The 20,949-nt window shown below is 41.7% G+C and overlaps 2 protein-coding genes across 3 annotated transcripts; one reads left to right on the top strand and one right to left on the bottom strand.

The window, feature by feature from the left end:
• Positions 1–1,065: 1,065 nt before the first annotated feature.
• Positions 1,066–4,672, bottom strand: NDUFB9 (NADH:ubiquinone oxidoreductase subunit B9). The gene is given in 5 exon segments (XM_038127421.1): positions 1,066–1,309; positions 2,187–2,300; positions 4,165–4,357; positions 4,489–4,600; positions 4,603–4,672. Coding segments are annotated over 5 exon segments (621 nt in total). The 3' UTR covers positions 1,066–1,177.
• Positions 4,636–20,755, top strand: TATDN1 (TatD DNase domain containing 1). Of its 2 annotated transcripts, none has more exons than XM_038127418.1 (12): positions 4,636–4,692; positions 5,923–5,988; positions 6,574–6,623; positions 8,953–9,016; positions 10,219–10,362; positions 10,461–10,503; positions 14,125–14,210; positions 14,316–14,356; positions 15,704–15,780; positions 16,461–16,531; positions 17,359–17,485; positions 20,209–20,755. In XM_038127418.1, exons 1-12 carry the CDS (start codon positions 4,671–4,673, stop codon positions 20,309–20,311), a joined length of 894 nt encoding a protein of 297 aa, XP_037983346.1. In that variant the 5' UTR covers positions 4,636–4,670; the 3' UTR covers positions 20,312–20,755. The 2 variants fall into 2 exon arrangements, with proteins under 2 accessions (XP_037983346.1, XP_037983347.1); XM_038127419.1 differs by lacking the exon at positions 4,636–4,692 and adding an exon at positions 4,699–5,186.
• Positions 20,756–20,949: the final 194 nt, after the last annotated feature.

The raw sequence follows: 20,949 nt of genomic DNA, 5'->3' as shown, positions 1-20,949 counted from the left end.
GTGACAGCTCCAGCCTGAGGTGTGGCATGTGCTGAACAGCTGTGCTGGAAGAGGGCACACCTCAATTCCATCACTACTTTTGACTAACTGAGCACAGAGAACAGATCCTGCTTCTTGGCAGGAATGAGAATTTCAGCTGTGGAATATGTAAAGCTGTTTTTCTGGAATTGCATTTTCAAAATTCATACCCATTTTAGCATGTAGACTTACTGGAAAGGAGCAGATTTTAGAAGTTTCCAAAAATTAATCAGATTAAAGCCTTATTCCTGAGCTACGTTTGGTTCTTAGAAGAGCTGAAGCTTTGCCATCTTTTGTTCAGTTGGGGTTCAGAGAAATATTAAGCTTTAGGCTTAAACATGGGGACAGTCAAGTAAGTTCTGTAGAATGGAAGTCAGATTAGGCAACCTACATCTCCTAGCCCTAAAAACAGGAAAACAGCTGAAGGGCCAGGTTTCCTATGAGCTTTTGCTCAGTGGCTCTATTGCATCTGTTCTCTCACAGGGCAGTTACTGAAAGTGTAAGCAGAACTTCTCCGTCTTGTACCAGTGCTCTGGGAACATGGCCAGAAGCAAACAGCTTTTTGTCCCCGCTTCAGTGTGTCACACTGCCAGAACCATTTGTGACCTGTGAGTGGGCACACAGCAGCCACAATCCTCAGCAGTGTGTTAACTGATACAGCTCAGTGGTTATCTGGGATTCTGTTTATGTGGGGATCAGCTTTCCTCTGGTGCTCTACAGCACTGGTATCCATGCCATGAGGAAAGCACCCCGTTATAAGGAAAGTTTGTGTCTTGTGAGATTTGATACAAAAGTGAAAAATGCAGCAAAGAGCCTAAGGAGGAGGGAAGGGAGGGAAAGATGTCTTTATCCTGCAGCAAGGACAGAAATACCTCATTACAAGAGAACCCAAAGCATGTGTCTGCTGCTGCCTGTATCTTTAACTCCAGCTTTAACACTTTGCCTGCCTTCAGTACCACATTCCAAGTTATGGGGCTGATATGAACTGCCTGCACAAGCTGGCAGTGAAGTGCCAGTGTGTCAGAGAAGAGCAGTGTGCCAGAAAAACACCTTTTCTGTTACTTTATTTGGCTTTATTCTATTACTTTGAGGAGCAAGTGGCCACTGAGGTGCCACCTGCCTGCAGCTCAGACTGCTGCCATTCACACCAGAGGTGTTCTCACATGGGCTGTTCACGAGGTCGAGTGACATGATGCCACCACATGGGGGGCAGATGCCCTTCCTTACGAGCTGGAGGCAAAGCTTCAGTTCTTGGACCATCAGCAGGAGTTTCTTCTTGTAACTGCTTAACCTAGAAGGCAAGACATAGAACTGCTTTAGCACATTAACACACACTTCCATTTTCAGTGCCCAAGCAATGAGCATGGTTCTTCTCTATTTCCACAGAGAAGAACCAGTGGTAACACCTTTGGCTGACAGGTTTCACGCTTCCCAACTGTAACTCCCACTCAGTAATCACTGTAGGCTCATACTACTAATTAAGAAGGAATTTCTAGGAGCAAGACATGATTTACGAGAGAAACTTCACTTAAAAGGTCATTATTGCCATGTAGTTCATGCCATCACTCTGTCAAAAGGGCTGAACTGTGCTGCTTTGGAACTTCTGTTCCTGTGTGTCACCAGCAGCCCCTCACATGCTTTCAATACCTGTTTCTTGAAGCAGCACAAGTGCCATGTTCCATACAATCCAACTGAATCAAAGAACTGTTCTAAGAACACCAACTTCTTCCAACCAACTCTCAGTTCAGGATGGCCAGAAATTGGTCTCAATGCCCAACTGAAGACCACTGCAGCACATCACTTCCAAAGGTGTAACCAGGAAGTGTCAGAGCACCGCAGCAGCAGAAGAGGAATTCTCTGGTTGTTAGTCTCCTTTCATCCCACTTTGGATATATATTTTTTTTCCCCACAAAACTGCTGTAACAGCTCTTCCTAACTGACACAAGGCTGCAGGTTCAGCTTTAACTTCAAATTCCCTTCACAACCCTCCAGAAGCTGTAACAAATGTGTAGGCATTTTAGGTTGTTTCACACTGACAAGGGCTCCAGCACTGAAGAGCCTAACTGAGACTGCAGCAGGCATTCAGTAATTTTTCCAAGAACACATCTGTGTCACACAGGATACCTGCGTGCTGAAGAGACTTTCCTTTGCACAGAGCAAGCACTGACCTCTCTTTCCCAGCTTTCCCGCTGCAGCTTCTTCCACTGCTCTCGTTTGGCAAAGTAATCAGGATACATTGCCTTCTCAGAGGGGTGCCAGAAATCCAAGCACCATTCAGGAATCTGTTGAAGAAAAGTATCATTTAAAATCCTATTTTTTATATTTGAAATCACACTTGTACACACGTGCAAAAGAATGAAACGCAAAGGCTGAAGCCAGTCTTACTCCCTAGGGTTTTTTTGCATTTTGAAGTACTACATAAAAACACCATCTAGGAGCTGCCTCACTATCTCAAGGCACGTGGCAGAGTCAGAACTTTTCAAATATTATCCTGACCCACAGGAGGACATCACAGTGACTTACTTAAATCACAGCATTCCAAAACAAGTCCCAGGTCATCTCAGTTTACTCTAAACTTCTCAAAATAATTCCATCTGGTGGAGGAGAAGGTCTGATTTCTTCCCTTCCTTCTCTCAAAGGCAGCAGGTTAGAGGAATCCTTCTCTCCAGCTACTGATTTATTTTACTTGACAAAGACAGAACATTACAGCTCATTTCTCTTATCGACAACTCCTACAAAATGAGCAGTTTCTTAGGCCTTTAAGATTTTAAGAATGGTCTGACCTCTAAGACCTTCCTACAAGAGAATAAACCAAAATTCAGAATTTTGCAGCAATTTAAAAAACCACCTAATTGTTTACATTTTGAGAGGAACACTAATTATAAAACAAAATCCCACCAAAACTCCCAATTAAAAAAAAAAAAAAAGTTGCTCCAGTACTATCATACATTTAGTGATATTCACACTTCTCCTGCTGTGATTCTCATCACAGAACAAACCTTTGACTGAATGGAAACAGCTGCTGACCACCCACAGCAAGCTCCAATGAAAACCACCAATCACCCCGAGTTCTAAAAACTACACTTTGGAGCAGCATCCACAATGGATGGTCACTGATACACACACCAGCCTTTTGACAGCTATTTTGTTAAGACAGTTTTCGCACGTCAAACTGGGAAAAGAAAGCATCACCCAGTCTGTGTTTCTGTATGAAGACTAATATTGACCATTTATTGCTCAGCTGCTTTTTTTTCTGTCCAGATTTTCTGTCACTATTTTCTCTACTACTGCTCAGGCCCTTGACCTTGGAACAAGATTAAATAAGTTCTTCTCTTCTCTTTTCACTCATATATTCTTTATTCTGCCCCTGATAAATCTATGTCATATTTTTCTTTTTCTGTGGCTTAATATGCAAAAAGATCTGACCAGATCCAGTCTTGTGCCAGCACTTTTTTTCAAACTTGTGAGGAAATGGGTGCAGGCAGTCTCTAGGCCAGTATTTACTTCTAATGCATTAAAAAGATGACGCCAAAAAAGCAAAGCCCCTGTGTTTTTCTATGGAACTTTTGCTCCTAAATAAAACAATCTTGAAGGTCAATACCTGTAGAAGTGCCTTAAAGAGTCTAAACGTGAGGCTTCTATTTCCAGGCAGTGCTGCTCTCACACAGTAGCACACAAACTGCACAATCTGGCACTGCAGCATATGAAGGGAAATGCTAACTTGTACCATGACTCAAATGCTGGAAGAACCATAGCACTGAGTGAAGGGAAGTCCTGACAGCCAAGGTGACACCTGACCTGACCAGAGGAAGCAAGGCTGTGCTCGGGAGGCAGCAGAGCTCCCTGGGTGCTGTTCACTTCCCCAGCTCAGCTCCAGCCCTTTCCTGTGCCAGCCTGACCCGCCACAGGGCGGACTGCACTTGGTAAAAGAGCAGATGATTACCCCCGGAACAAAATCCCAAAAGAACGAGTAGCGGTGTTCAAACTGATCAAGAAACTCCATTTTCAAGGCCCAGAGCCGCTCCTCCCACACAAGCAGCAAGATGTTCACGGAGCGGTGAAGCGACACTGCTGAGCCAAGCTGCGGCCCTGTCGGGGCCAAGCGACACAAAGCACGGGCAGGCAGCGCCCGCGGCGCGGCCTCACCTTGTACATCTCGTACCGCTCGTACGCGACGCCCCCGGGCGAGTCGGCGAACACGTACGGCTGCGGGTGCTGGTTGGCCCAGAACTCCTCCTCGCCGGCCTTCAGCAGCTCGGTGGCTTTCACCATATCCTTCACATTCTTGTTCTTATCGAACCGCTCCCTCAGGAGGCAGGCGAAGTAGCGGTACTTGTCTCTACGGACAGAGGTCACGCACAGTGAGGAGGAAAAGCACCACCCCCCACCCCGGGCCCAGCCAAGCGCGGGCTGAGCGCCCCGATGTGAGGGCGGCCAGCACTCCCCACTCCCAGCTCCCCTCGCTCTCACCGATGGATGCACCAGGACTCGAGGTGCCGCAGGGATTTCTTGTACAGCCGCAGCACCTTCTGCTGGTGCGTCAGGAACGCGGCCATGGCGCCGGCTCCGCGGGCCCTCCCCTCCGCGCGGGGGATGCCGGGAGGGCGGCGCGGCCCCGCCCGCGCTGCCGCCGCCGAGCGCCCGGAGCCGCCATGAGCCGCGCCGCCTTCATCGGTGAGCGGGTGGGGGGTGCCTGTCCCCGGCCCTTCGACCCGGGCCCCCCGCTCCTCGCCCGGTGCCGGGCCGAGGCGGCCGCCGCTCCCCCGCTCCGTGAGGGGCCGCGCGCAGCGAAAGGGGCTTCGGGCTGTGCTGCGGCAGTGGCAGGGCTTGTCGCGTCCTGCTCCAGCCCCTTACCCGCAGTTTGTCCCCGTCCCTCAGGCTTATTACAGTCTCTTTGGCTTGTCCCAGCCCCTTTGCCAGGGCTTGTCACTTCCCACCCCAGTCCCTGCTTGTCGCCTCCTGCGGTCCCTCTCTGTGTCTCGGTGTCCCGAGGTTCGGCGGCCTTGGAGCCCCTGGGAAGGGTTTGGGAATGTTTGTGCTGTGTCCGGGCCCTGGGGCTGCTGCTCCTCCCCCAGCTGCGGGGGCTCGGCCGCCCTTCGTTCCCTGTCCCCCCTTGGCACATTGGCCGTGGTTGTTTCTGATTGTATGCAACTGGCTTGAGTGAAAATGTAAGTATTTTTACAAAATTCGGCGCAGAGCGTGTAAATAACTTCAAAAGGTCGGCTCACGTGGAAGCCCTACGTGTTGCAGTGCAGCTTAGTATTTCCTTGGAGAAGTTCCCTTTCCGCTAGAATCCCCGCTGGAAGCGCTGGCAGCTGCGGTGCTCAGCCTTGGCTGCGAGGCTGCAGCGCCCGGCAGCCCTGGGAGCCGGGCCGGGCCGGGCTGGGCAGCTCCAGCCGGTCCCTGCATTGCAGGTGTCCCGTCAGTGCCCTGTCAGTGCTGCCGGGCGGCTGGGATGGCCCAGGGACGGCACAGGGAGGGAGAGCAGGCAGCCCTTAGGAGGCATTCCGCTGCTGCTCCCACCCGTGGAAGGCTGTATGGGAGATGCTGCATTTTCCCTCCCCTAAAGCTTGTTTGCATAAATCTGTGTTTTCATGTGAGAAGCAGATTTGTTTGCAATAAAAAGCATATGTGTGTTCACTTGGGTGGTTATGAGAGTGTGCATAATACACTCACAGAAAGTCTAAAGTTGCACAGAGGGAAAAGTTTAATTTTTCTGTCACTTCTAGTAAGGAGCAAGTTGTCAAGTTATGTAGGTAAGCTTATGCTTAAGCATTTTATTACTTACCAATGTGCTGGTTCAGGTTTTAGATAAGGTTTCTATTGTCTTCCCTAGCTGATTAATGCTCAGAGTAAAATACAGAACAGCTATAACTTCTAATTTCTATCTTTGGTTTTCCATAGATATTGGTATTAACCTGACAGATCCTATGTTCAGAGGAATCTACAGGGGAACACAGAAACATCAAGGTAAATATTTCTTTGTATCTGCTGGAAGACAGGATCCCTTTTGCTGAATTAGAAGTCTCTAGCATGTCCGAACATGATGTTAGGGTTTCTTTCTTCTCCTCCTTATGTACTTGGGCTTAAAAAAGAAGGCCTGACTAAAAAAGTTGGATACCCTAACCAAAATGCATTGCCTTAATTGCTTTTTACGTGCAGGTGACTCTGTTTCTGAGGCAAAATGGACATTTGCTAATCTACTTAGGATTGCACTGAAAAACTGATATGAAGGTTATGAACAGTGTTCTGTCAAAGTGTTGCATTGCTGAATCACAGTTAGTAATTATAATGTGGGCCTTTTTGCTCTTGTGACCTTTAGGTACAAATGTAAAAGCGGAGAACTTTTTAAAGTATGTGGAAAAACTTCCACTGACTTCTTGGATTTAAATTGGATCTCCAGTTATTGCACTTTGTTATTGTCTTATAAAGATTATTTAAGTATGTTTTAAAGATTTAATTATAAGAATTCTGACTGCATGAAAATTGAAAAGTAGTTAAACTATGCTGTAAAACCTCAAGTTTAATTTATGACATTTTTATGAACTTTTGCAGATGACCTTCTGGATGTAATAGAGAGAGCAGTGAAAGTCGGCATTAAAAAGGTAATTTCTTATAATGAAATAGCTTTAAAATTTTAAGCTGCTTTCTAATATTTGGTTTTTTTAGTGCTCTCTCACTAAAACAATGTTTGTGGGACTTGAATGGAAAATGCAGTAGCTTCCTTTAGTAGCACAAAAGTGTTCTGTGCAGAGCGTGGTCTTTCCGTTTGCACAGATCATTATTGAAGCTGATTGTTGGATTCAGTGATATTGTAGGTGATGCGGATGTAGAAGTTATTTTGTACAGTTTCAACAGAAAGATATTCTCTGATCTGCTGCAATGAAGTGGTACATAATTTTCCATGTTGTATTATAGGCAACCATTCCTTTTTCCTTATATTCTCTGTGGCTCTTAGAGAGTAAATCCTATGAGGAGCAGCTGTGGGAGCTGGGAGTTGTTTAACCTGGAGAAAAGGAGGCTCAGAGGAGACTTTGTCACTTACAACTCCTGAAAGGAGGCTGTGGCCAGGTTGGGGTCAGTCTCTTTTCCCCGGCAAGAAGTGACTGGAGAAGAGGAAATGACCTCAGGCTCTGCCAGGGGAGGTTCAGGTTGGACATCAAGGAAGAATTTCTTCATGAAAAGGGTGGCCAGGCTCTGGAACAGGCTGCTCAGGGAAATGGTGGTCATCTTCCCATGGAAGTGTTCAAGAAACTACTGGATGTGGCACTCAGTGCTCTGGTTTAGTTGACAAGGTGGCAGTGATCAGTCAGAGGTGGAACTCTTGTCATCTTGTAGGTCTTTTCCAACCTTAATAATTCTATGATTCTTAATCAACAATTACTGCTGAAGATCAAACTGTTCTGATTGAGGTTTTCAGATATTTCTATATATAAAGGAAATTGGAAACTGCGGAAGAGCTGGGAGTGCCCACAAACACAGTTGAGACATCTGCATGTTTGCTGGTAAATACTGGCTTACATGTATTAAAACAGCATCACTATGAGAGAATTTGTAACTCTGAACTTGAAATTGTTGTTTCCAGCAGTGCATCACATCCCATCCCATAGCTTAGTCTGTCTCTCTTCATCTCTAAACTGAATAAATTTTTGACAAAAATATTAATTAATATAGAATACAGTGCATACTGTCACAAACTGTTCCCCTGCACTGCTAAGGCTACCAGATTAAAAATAAAGAAGTAAACACTCCTATAGCAGAGGAACAGGCATCTTGGGAGTTTGTTGAAAAACTCTCATCTGAAAAGAGTGGGAAATGCTCTAGGAGACAAAAAAAGAAAACTAGTGATGGAGAACTTACCTCACTGCAGCAAGTACAGGAATAAGGTCACATTTATATGTGCTGTATAAGTGCTATTTAATTTTTATAACACCCTCTGAATATAAGTGGCATTTTTTAAAAATTTTATCATCAAAAACAGATTAGCTGTATAACTTTCTCAAGATGCACAGTGGATTGAGAAATGTTATTCAGGAGTTCCTGCCCTTAGCTGTTCTCAGTCTTGCTACTGGCCCGTACAGTGTCAGAAGCCTATTCAATCACAGATTGTTCCTGCTTGCCTAGAATCTTAATCTGCTGATTAGAAAGTACTTTTATTTTTCTGTATAGCTGCTGCTTTATGGTAATTTTTTGTGAGGTTTTGCTCTGTGTTGTGTATGCACTGAGCCATTTTCAGTTTCACATCTCTCTGTGATGTCTTTGGGATGTGTCCTTCTCTCCTGAGTGCCCTGGGAGTGTGGGAATGTCTGAGCTGGAGCTGGATAGCACCTGCAGGGAGAAGAGTTGTCCAAAACGTGGCTGTTACAACCTAGGGTGAAATATTCTGCAAGTGGTGGTTCAAAAAGTACACTGTAGGCAACAATTCTCATGTGATAATGTTAAGGTAAAAATAAAAGATCAGAGATGGAAATTCTTAAATTTGTAATCCCAGCTCTGATACAGATCCATTTTTTGGTTTAACTATTTGCTCATGTCTTGCTTTGGGTCTTTGGGAGTCTATACTTTGCCCAGCTGTAAAACAGGGAGAATATTTCTAAGTATCAATTCTTGATAAATACGGTCTTCAGTTATTGTGTTAGGAAGCTAATATTGCTGCAAATAGAAGTATTTTATTGCTTTAGTGATTTAAATGCTTAGCATACAAGATACTTGATTAAGGGAAGAAATCATATTTTGCTGCACACTGTATTTACTAGCTCCTGAGGACTATTGAGGTTTATTGCTGGTTTATAAAATCTTGTTATATAAATATGTATTAGTAATTGTATTCTGATGTTCTCTGTTGAGATCCTTCCTTGTATCTGAGTGTTTTTGTAAACATTCTGTTTGATACTCAAAGAACATCCACACTGACAGTACTTTTCTTGTTTCAAGTTTTTGATTACAGGTGGGAGTCTAGAAGACAGTAAAGATGCGTTGCAGCTGGCACAGACAAATGGTATTTTCACTTTAAATTTACATTGTCAGTCAAAAATATAACCTCTGCTCTCAGAATTGAGTTCAAAAGGACCTGCCCCAGAGGTGTTTACAGACTCAGATTAAAATGAAAAATTATATTTCAGAATGGGATGAATGCATTGTATATGAGTTTTGTGTTGCTCTTTAGATCCCTGATGTTGGAAGCAATCACTCTTTTCATGCATGTTCTATTTCTAAATAAAGATAGAAATTATAGAAAATTTCTGGAATAAAAATATTGATACAAGTTTCTGTTCTAGAAATAAGATAAAATGCTTACATGTTGTGAAATATATGGGGTTTGTTGGCTTTTTGTTTGTTTTTTACTTACCAATCTGTTATGACCAGCTTGATCAAGAGAGGTTTTTTCTTTTGATCATTTCTCTGGCTTTCCCTTTCTTTCTGTGAAAGGAGAATGGCTCTTCTTTTTTCTTTAGGCAGATTTAATTCCACTAATTACTTAAATGTGTATTTGAACTAAAACACATGATAAAGTACTGTTTACTAACAGAAACCTAAAATAATTTTGGTTTGAATGAACTCAAGGAGATAATTTGGTCCAACCCAGTCCACCTCCCCACTCAGGCAGGGCTGGCTTGAACATTAGGGCCAGTTGCTCAGGGCCTTACCTGTTTTTTCCCTTCCCCAGTGGTTTCACACTTAGCAGAAATGTTAGTATTGGCATGGTAATCTAGATCAGATGCTTGGGTCAATCAGGAGATGTGAGCTCTGAAATTCTGTAACAGCTTGTTGCAGGGGACATGAAAATGCTCTCTGCAGTTCTTACAGCCGGGATAACCTGATGCACTTCAAACAAAACATATTTCTAAATGATCTCAAGAGGTCTCATCCAGCTTCAACAAGTGTATGATTTATTGGGGGCTGCTCCACCAGAACAGCTCAGCTCTAAGCTGCAGTTTTGGAGTACAGTAAATAATGTGCACTAGAAGAAGCCACATGCACATGCCCCCACTGGAGATACTGTCTGACATTTTTAAGGCAGAAAATGTCTGTCTAATGAAATTATCACTAAGATAAATATGGTCAAAGGGAGTTTTCTTTTAAAATTCTGATCAATAAAAAAAACCTCCAGAGGCAGAGGTTGTCTATACCTTAAATAAATTTTCAGGGTTTTTTTTTCTTTTTTTCTTCTTAAAACCTCCTAATACTCTCTTGCTTTAGACATGTTTTTCAGTACAGTCGGCTGTCATCCTACTCGCTGTGGAGAATTTGAGCAGAGTAGCCCTGAACAGTATTTATCTGAATTAAGAAATCTGATCGAAAAAAATAGGACAAAGGTAATAGCAGTTGGAGAATGTGGCTTAGGTAAGTGTTCTCTTACTACTTCAATATTTATTTTTTCTAGACATATGCTTAAAAAATCCTAAAATACTAAATGAGGTTTTTGTTCTTTCTGTTTGTAGATTTCGATAGATTAGAGTTTTGCCCAAAGGACATCCAACTCAAGTAAGAAACTTTTGGTAGCTGTGAATTGACTTGTAACAATTTATGCTGTGTTTGATACCTTGTGTTCTGCCACATAATGTCACATCAAGCCCTAAAATTTGCAGGGTTGGGCCCACAGGCTTTTTGGCAGAAGTGGGAATTTAAAGAAATATGCCTACATTCAAGTAGTGCAGTGTGCTTAATTTTGCTACCTCCCTGCTGTTGACTTATGTCAACATGTCTTTTTCTGTAAAACTGACCAGAAAATGTGGATTTCTGGGTGTGAGAGATGTTAATTCTTGCTAATAATTAAGAGCGCTAAGAGAATTATGGGAAAAATACCCATAAATGTAGTGTGTGAAAGAATTGGGCTATTGAGTGAAAGGCATGAGGAAGGGAGCAGAACTATCAAAAGCAGTGGTAAAAGTAGTGGGTAAAAAAGAGCTTTTAGTAAGGAAGGTGTGAGCTGGGAGCAGATAATGGGGAGCTGATGGTAAAGGTAATCTCAGGAGGTGCAGCATAGAAGCTGAATGGAAGGAAGCTGCCACAGCCCCTACAATCAGCCTGCATTCTTCAATTGAGAACTTCTCTCTGCAGAGGGAACTGATTGAAAGATACAGGTGATAAATTCAAATAAGATGAGTGATCAATGAATTCCATTTGCATGTTACTGTTTTGAGTAAATTAGTGGGGGGCAGTGGTTGGTTGTGTTTTTTCCAATTGCTGCCTATTAGCAGCAGGAGGATTCTTCATAAAGCTACAGACCTGCAGGGAAATACTCAGCAAAGGGGACAGGACTTTTTGTCCGGGTAGAATTCAATGTACATGAAGTTCAGCAAAGCACACCTTAAAGCATAATCTGTTTCTTTTCTGTGGCAAACTAAAATACTGATGGAGTATCAGATTTTAAGATCCTTAACTGCCTTGATGTTAGAGACAGAAAAAATATATATCTCATTTCCTTGTCCAGTGGACTGCAGCTGAAGAGCAGCTAATTGGGTGCACTGAAATTGAGTTGTAAGGAAAGAGATGACAGGCTTGATCAGTGAACCAAACAGAGGAAGGCAGAGTGTGAAATACATGGAGACAGTTCACTGGTTTTCAGCTGCTCAGGAATTCAGGTGCAGCAGTCACGGGGAGGGCTGGCACGCAGCTGCACAGTTCCCCCACAGAAGAGCAGTATGTCTGTTTCCCAGCAAATATCAGAGCATGACCTCTCTTTCATTTAGTATTTAATCAACATTTTTCTGATTAGTTATGCTGTGTTTTCTTTTGGATAATTTTCACCTATACATTATTTTTGATGGTTTTTTTCAGTTTAAAAGTTAATAAGAATCTAATAAAGATGAAATTTCTTTGCAGTAGTGTTGCTAAGAACTTTTTATTTCAAAAATCTTCCCCATTCTCAGAATTCTTCCAACAGAAAGCAATGATTTGAATGGTAGTAAGATGAAGGTACTGCCTTCATATTATGTGAAAGCTGTATTATAATTGCCCTGGTAAGGATATAGAAGTTTTTTATCTGCTGTACTACTGGGAGGGGTCTGTATAATCACAATATCACATGCACCATTACTCAAATTAATTCAGAAGTGTTTGTTTGGAGATCTACCTCAGCAAGGCCAGTTTGCTTTAGCTCCTTTAGTGTCTTGATCCTGTAGCATTTGAATGTGGTGGTCAAAATTAAGCTTGCTCAAAGGAACAGGTTGTTCCTTAAGCACTGGAACTCATCAGGGTTAGTTTCCTACTGTGTTATTTTCTTATCATTCCAGTCACTGTATGTCTGATTTCTTCATGCATTTCCAGGGTTTGTAGTTTTTGGGGTTTTTTTAATTATTATTTTTGTATATAACTGTACAAAAATAACTTCCCCATCCACCTCCCCTTTCTCTTTAACAGGCCAAGGAACAACATGAGCTGGGCTTTGTTGTTGCTAGGAATGGAAAAAGCTTGAGTTAAATTTCCTTTTGCAGGGACACTAAACTTTGTACTTCCAAGGGCTCTACCCTTCTCAAAATTAGATGGAAATTGGCCAGTTCTTGCAGTTCTGTCTCTAAAACCTCTTTCCCATATGAAACAAATATTCTGTTAAAAGAAAACCGACACCAAAAATCAAGCATTTGTAGCTATTTAACCACAAGAGCAATCATGAGTTGCAATTAATTTATATTAGTCAAACAAGCTAAACTAAGCATGATATCTAGACAAAGAAGATTCAAAGTAGGTGTAATGCATTCTCATGAATTTTCATGTCAGTTTTCAAGGTTACAGCTGATTTGTTTAACCTGTTTTATCTTGAAGATTTGCATTGATTAACAGGGAAGGTAACTTTGATCTGAGAAATATCAACTTGTAATATACAGAAAATAGTGAAAATTACATTAAATTAAATGACCAGTTGCATATTTGTTTAGGGTCTTTTTTTTTGGTTGGATTTTTTAGGAAAATGTAAATCAAACTAATGGTTTCCTGCCACTTTCCCCTGATTGATAAGTGGCTCATACACAGCAGTGTGTGATCACTGGAGTTTCCCTTTGAAATGGCTGTCATAACTGATGGTGGCAATTTCCCGGTGCCCGGGACTGTGTTTTAACAGCAACACCTCAAGAAATCCAGGATGTGCCTCAAGCCCCAGCCTGCTGGGATGGGCAGTGTGGTTCTCCTGCTTTGCCCAAGTAACATCATCTTTCAGACAGCGTGAGGACACTGAGTCACCCATGCACTGCTGGCCTTCTGCCATGCTTAAGTTCCTCTGCTGTGTTCCCTGAGCATGGGTGATTTCCCTGCCTGGGTGGAGCGGGGCAGCAGGGGTGTGGGATGGTAGTTGCAGAGCTCCTGCTAATGACAAGCACAGGTTAGTTCAGTGCTAAGCAGTTTCCTTTGGCAATTGCGTTGGGGAGCCTGGCTACCTCCTTACCTTCCTTCTGCCCACATTCCAGTGTCTCTTCACAGGGTGGGGCCTCCCTGTTACCGCCCCATCGAGAGCAGCTCTGAGGAGTACAGAGTTGGAGAGGGATAAAAAGGAGTGAAAAGGAAAGGACGCAGGAGCTCAGAGGAAGGGAGGGAAAACAGGTAAAGACAACAGGCAGAAGTATGATGTCTAATCTGATATTTGTTCCTCCCCAAGAGAGTGGATTGTTACTCACAGGTCAGCAGCTCTGATGCAGTTTGGCCCCTGGAGGCTGTAGAAGCCTGCACAGTGCTCCCCTGCTCACCCTCATTGTGTTTATGAGTGCTTCTTGAAATAGTGGCCTCTGTCATCCTCCCTCTCCCATTCCTGACATTTCAGAACTTTGTGGAAAGAACAGTCAGTTCCTCTTCCATGAAAAATAAATAAATAAAAAAAAATTAACTCCAGCACCCACAGTACACAAGAGTCTGTGCTCAGCACGTATACATATATAAATTCTGCAGTACTGAGGCTCTTGGCCACTTACCTGTCTTCAAGCATAGATTACAGCTGTGGCAATACACATGGGAAAGAGGTTCTTTTAAATCCTTGCACAAATAAGAACTTTTGCATTGCAAGTCCAATAATTCTGTCTTTAGCTCTGGAGGACAGAAGATTGGGTAAAAAATCTTTTACTGTCTTTATTTGTTCTTGCACTGAGTTTCTTTTTAAAGGTAAATTTTATTTTACAGGTATTTTGAAAAACAATTTGACTTGTCAGAACAGATGCAGCTGCCCATGTTTCTGCACTGTAGAAACTCACATGCTGAATTTTTAGGTGGGTTTTGTTTGAGAATTTCATATTTAGAGCAAATTCGAATATAAAAATCTTCTATATTCATCTGGTTATAAAGCTGGTTTATATTTTTCTTTCATTTCCTAGACATAATGAGAAGAAACAGAGATAGAGTTGTAGGAGGGGTGGTAAGTATGCACTTCAGTGTAGCATTCATTTTTCCATGCATGTGTGTGAATATTGTTGCTTAGTATGCAATTTCTTGTTTGTCATGGACTCTGCATAGGCTTCGTGTTATATCATTTAAGCTGCTATTATTTAGTAAATTTTCCAGTCCCTTTTGCTATTTTTATTTTCATTGCTTATTTGACAGGATATTTGCAAGGTAAGAAGATAGGCTGAGAAAACGCTCTGCAGCTGATGTGAACAGTTGTTCTTGGCCTGCCAGCAGGACTGTCTAAGCACCTCATAAATGACATTGGCCTTTTCCCAACTCCTCAGTGTCTGTAACTGCAATGCATTCAGACCACAGATCATTTAGATGCATGTTCCCAGTGGAAGCCATAACCTCAGACATTTGCTTCTGACGTTGGACATCGTTTTCAAATTAGATCCAGATGGAAATTTTGATTACTTTATGTCTTTAGATATTCAGATCACATTTTTTTAATTCAAAAGTCTTAACAGGAAAAGTTTTGGGTGAAATGGGAAGTCCAACAGTGCTTTTTCAGGTTTCCATTATGACAGAATTTTTCCAAAGTAATAAATGCTTATGATTCTGACATGAGACCACACCTCCTACAAGAGTATTGCAGTCCCCAGGTTTGTTCCCACCAAACCCTTCCCCACACTCAGTGCTTTGCATGTGTAATGTCCTGTGTAATGCTATGAAGGCTCTTCTTCCTTCTTCCCTTTCTTTTTTCCTGCACAGCCAGGAAAGAGGGGAGATACGAGCAGGCATCTTCTGCAACTGCCTGTCCCTGTCACAGCACAGAGAAGCAGAGCAGATGAGCCTCTTTACTCCACTCAGGCTGTGAAGATGCAGTTCCCAGTTGCATTACACTGTGTAACTTGTGACCCTCCACTTTCCTCTCTGGAATGACCAAGTGGACTGTCTTGCTAGTTCCAGTGGACTAACTAACATCTGTGGAGAACAGAATGCTGCTGTTATGGTGGCCCTGACAGTGCCCTGAAGGGAATACTGAGGAAAGAATCTAAAAATTCAGCATGCACAGGGTTACTTCCTGAGTATGATCTCCCAATTACCCGTTATAGGGAGTTCCAGGGCCAACATATTTATCACTGTTTAAGTGTAGTAACCACTTCTAGTGCAGTATTCAGGTGACTTCAGCCTGAACTTTGCTCAAATTCAGAATCAACTGAGCCGTGTCCCATCTTGATGTTTGTAATGATGTGTAATGTATACTGTTGAAGGTATTTGATGCTAATTAAAGGTAATGCATACTTTTGAATGACTGGAGTTTTAATAAAAGTACATTTGTATTTTTATGTGTGTGTGTATCTATATGTTCCAGGTGCATTCTTTTGATGGCACGAAGGAACAAGCAGCAGCTCTAATAGATTTGGATCTTTATATCGGAATAAATGGCTGGTAAGTTCTTCACAAGAAATACAACTGCTTTAAAATGGCAGCTGTAGTGAACTCATTGCTTTCTTTTAAACAGTGAGGTCAAGTTTTCAAAGCTCACTAGACCCTTAATCATCTGACAGATTTAGAATTGCTCACATTAGTCTGTTAGCAATCAAAGCTCTTGCCGTGCAGCTCAGTGAGCTAATCCACGTCCACTCTACTACCCTCGGGACAGTCCTTGCTTGTAATTAACTAAGGCTGTTGAACATGGAAAGATTCCTTCTGAGGAGCATTTAAAAAACAGCCTGACTTTAAGGTGCCTGTCCAATGCTAGATTAATGCAAATGTAATCTGAGTGCCTCATCTCCTGGTTATGCAGTTTGGATTCTCAGCAGTCACCTGGCCAAATGCCAGCCAGCACCACTTTGTAAGGTACAGAGGCTGTCACTAGGCAAGCAAGGGCAGCCAGAGGGGTTCTGCAGCTTACTGGGGTGAGATGGCTTCTCCCTCTAACTCTGAATTTGCTGTTTTCTGCACAGTTTTAATTTACAGGCAGTATTGTTAAAAAAGGAAGCAAATTTTATTAATGAACAAAATTATTTAGGAAGCTGCCTTTGCTACAAAACACTTTAATAGGCACAGTAATTACTTTAATATGCTTTTTATGTTTTTTTTTTTTAACCAAACTCTAATTTTTCTAGTTCACTGAAAACAGAAGCCAACTTGGAAACACTGAAATCAATTCCTAGTGAACGATTAATGATAGAGACTGGTAAGATTTTGTATCTTGGTCAGTTTGTGACAATAGGAAATGAGATATACTGGTGTAGCAATCATAAAGCAGATTCAAGATCTAAATTCAGAGCAGTGGCTGTTTTACTTGAGAAAGCAGTTTACAGAACTCCTTTCCAGCCTTCTGCTGGAAGGAATAAGCTGCTGTGTCAGTTCCTGACATTGCAGGGGAAGATGAAAAGGACAAATTGGACAACTTGGATTTTTAAATGTACCAGAATCCTGTGCCAAGCACAGGGCAGTGGCTATGAGTTAGCCACTGGCATCAGTAATAGCATTTGGAAACAACTGCTCTTTAAATGGAATAGGTGGAAGAATGCTTGAATTCCCCTCTTAGCCTGAGCAGTCATTGTAATGGACTGACTAGGGATGTTGTGTTTTCTTTTTTCATGTTCAGTTATCAATAACTGACAGTTACAAATACAGTATTTCTTTTAATTTCTGACTCGTGAGAAAGGAAAATTGCAAACTACTAAATCCTTAAATTTATTTGCACGTGAAGTACAGACCTGTTATACAGGAAGTGTCTGTGGCATGCATGCAGTGTATCTCACTGTCTTTGTCATGTCAGAGGAAATCAGTGTTATGTATTATTATTGCTGATCTTTTCAAGTGTAAAATCCTGAAGATAATGGTATAAAAATCCAAGATGTCAAATTGCCCAGATCTCTTAAATTTCCTTTTGAGCTGGAGGTCATTGCTGGAAGGAGATTGCAGGAGCTTTTGCCTGTAGAAGTAGTTGATCAAACTATCTCATGCTATTCTGAGACAACTGCACTCCTAATTCTTTTATTCAAATTAAACTAGATGCACCTTGGTGTGGAGTGAAAAATACTCACGCTGGATCAAAATACATTAAAACTACATTTCCTACAAAAAAGAAATGGGAAAAAGGGCACTGCTTGAAGGACAGAAATGAACCCTGCCATATCATGTAAGTGTACCAATGCACTCTTATTTTAAATGCTTCAACTCTAACATGAAGAAATGTAGAAAAATCCCAGGTCACTAGTAATGTAGAAAAGAGAAATTAATTCTAAATGTACTGAAACTTGTGCAAGGTTTTGCTTTATAGGCTGTGGAAAAAAATTAGAAATTCTAATTTTCCTACTTCAGCTATTCTGGATGTACAATGCTCCCTGAAAGTGAAACCAGTACCATTTTTATTTCTTCACTTGATGCACTGTAGAAGAGGTTTTAAACCCTCTGAAGTTACCTGACATGAATATTCATTTCACTCACTTGTTGTTCAGGTTATTTTTAAAACTGATCCAGCCCTGGGAATCAGGGGACAGTCCCACAGGTGGGACAGTGCTGAGGCACCAGCAGTGCCTGTGACACTGCTGCTGTCACAGACCTGTGACATGAACTGCCACAGCATGCATTTTGTCAGGGATGTTTCTTCCTTCTGCTCTTGTGCTTCAGAGAATCTAATCCTGTGAAATTTAGATATGAATGACAGTAGCCAAGATACAGAGTAGTGAAAAACTCCAGGGGCTTATGAACAGAATTGGTAAGCACAGACACTGTTTTCTGTCTCCTTTCCACACAGTTCATCACAGAACTGTGAAAAGCAGGAAAATGTGTAATTGTTTTAGTGAAAATGTTTAGTTATCTGCATTGGATACCATTAATAGTGGAAATACTGAATTTTCAGAATTCCCTGTCTAGATTTTGAAATACTGCTCAGGTAGTACTAAAGATCCAGGTATCCAGTAAGGTGTCTAAACAACATGAGAAGTGAAGGGAATTCTGATGCTTTTTGAGACATGAAGGAACTTGGAAGACCACTGATGATGTGAAAGCACAGTTTAAGCTTACATGGTGACATCTCCTAGTGTTCAGATATAGTCAATGCAATTTGGTCAATAGTAATACTCATTGAAATTTTTGTTTTTGTTTTTGTTTAATTTTAAAAGTGAAGAGGACACATTAGCACAGAGGGGTTGCTTCAGTATTTTAAGGCTTTCTAGGGTCAGTCCATGATTTTGGAGTTGGGGAACAGATCAATAGAAAACACTCTTCTGATCACAAGTGAAGGGCCTCTGCTGTTAATATTTCAACCAGCTCATGTCAACAACACCCCCCACATATCTGTCTGCTGCCTTAGTTGTAGTTTACAGAAGCCCCCAAACCCAAAATGCACAGTCTGTTCTGCATAGATGCAGGGTGCACAAACGCACTCAAGATCATTCCACAAATGCTGTGCCTTGGCTTTTGCCTTCTTTTATGAAAAAAATATTGTTTGGCTCAACCTTTGAAATTATTATCCAGTAATGTTCATTATAAGCAGCTGAATTTCAAGAACCTTTTAAACCTTAAGAAAAATGAAGAATGGTATTGGTATTTTGTGACTTCCCAAGTAGCAAAATCTGGTGTGAGGGAATGTTACTCAGACCACAAAGAGGGTTTAATGTTTCGGGTGTAGATACAGTTTAATACAGCTTAGTTGGCAGGAGGAAATTACCATTTGTCTTTGGTGGTGCTGGACACCTTTCAGTTTTGATAGTGATATTTTTGCTTCATATATATATATATATATTTAGAACTACTCCCCTTGGAAGCTATTTTTTAAAAAGTTTAGCCACAAGAGACTTCTCTCCTTCAGCAGTTTCACATACACGGTGTTACAGTAACATACAGCCTTCTGCTGCATCCAAGTGAGGAGAGATTAAGTAAGCCCTATGTCTTCTTGGGTGAAATTCTTTGGTATTTATTACTTATTTCTGTGTAGGCCTGCTCTCACTCCATCTCATCTGGAATATCCTCTTAAATCAAGAAGTTGTTTGGCTAATTCTGCATCTAGGAAAATATTTGCAATAAAGTAATTATTAAGAGCAACTTCTCCTATGCTGTCTTTCACAAAAAGAAGTTTAGCTATTGCCTCAGCTTAGAGGCAAAATCCAAAGCTCACCAAACCTCACCACCAAGCTGAAGCTTTTTACTCTTTAAAATGAAGTTTGAAGTTTTTTGCTGCAGCTGGAAAAATCAAAGTATGACACATCTCTGGAAGGGTACAGAGTATTACTTTTTTTTTAAAGAATGAGTGATACAAAATCAAGAAAGCAATTGCAGAGAAAAGGTTGTGGATTGGTTTTAATCATGTTCATCCCATTTCTTTTGCTTCCTCTTCCTGGCTTGTATCAAGGCCCTGAGCCTTTTGAAATTGGTCATTTAATATTTACTGCAAATACCTGGACACAAAAAGAATGGGGGAGTAAGTTACTTTGGCAGCACTGTGCTCTGATAAAGCTGTGTCTGGAATTTAAGATTTACCATAAACCAGTCTACTCATAGTGCTGCTTTAGCCTTAACAGGCTAATGAATTTTTGTTTGAAAAACAAAGATCATTGATAAAGACACCCACAAAATGACACTTCCTTCAAAACAGAAAGCTGTTTAATTACCTCCAAACAAGAGTCAAAAGACCAAAGATGAATCTGTACCAGTAAGCAAACCAGTGTTCAGTGTAAGGAAAATGGCCATTAGTAACTTAAAAGTGAAGCTATTTGCATATCTGAGCACCCTGCCCTATTGCTCTTAGTGTAGGTTTTCATTCCAGCGAAATCTTAGTGAGCTGTACATACACATGCAGCAATTGAAGTACATTCTCAAGTACTGGGTTTTAGTCTTCTAATATAAATCTTTCTTTTTTAGTCAAATACTGGAAATAATGGCGGCAGTAAGAGAAGATGACCCACTTGAGTTGGCCAATACTCTATATAACAACACCATTAAAGTCTTCTTTCCAAATATGTGAAGTTGTTTTTCTTACATTTATTCAGCATAACTTCAGTAAAGATACTGCAAAAATTTAAAAATCATCATTCCTGCAAGTTCTAATCAGTGGAAGCCAATGTGTAGTGGGTTTGGGGTTTTTTATGGTACAAGATTAAAGCTGCTTTTGAAAAGGTGGTCTGCATTTGTGCAGTTTCTCAGCCCTGTTCCCCTTTCATCAAGATTCGGGATCAACTGCAAGGCCAGGCCCTGCCTGTAACTCCAGTTAGCAGTGGAGGCACAGGCTGAGCACCAGGCTGCTGCATTCACACGTAAAGCACTTGAAGCTACTGCTGGCAGTTCAGGAGGGTCGGACACGTCCACGGCATGCGCTTTGCTGCTTCCCCAGAAAGCTGAGCAGTGTCGCCTTTTGTTCCACATATGCAAATGCTATAGCATTAAGTCTACCAACCTAATTTTTTTTTTTTTAAAAACACAAGTCACTAGTTTTTTTGCAATAAAGCTCTGCTAATACTGAATTTGTAAGTAAAGCTGCTTTGGCTCAGGCTTTCATTTGCCGAGTTGACCGGCTGAGCAGTCTATTTTCACCAGTATTTTTCATTTGCATCCAGAAGACATTGATTGGGGATTACTGGTATACAGTCTTTGGCACAGCATTAT

This window comes from Motacilla alba, chromosome 2 (genome assembly GCF_015832195.1).
Source record: "Motacilla alba alba isolate MOTALB_02 chromosome 2, Motacilla_alba_V1.0_pri, whole genome shotgun sequence".
NCBI lineage: Eukaryota > Metazoa > Chordata > Aves > Passeriformes > Motacillidae > Motacilla > Motacilla alba.
This window is presented reverse-complemented; position numbering and strand designations above follow the sequence as displayed.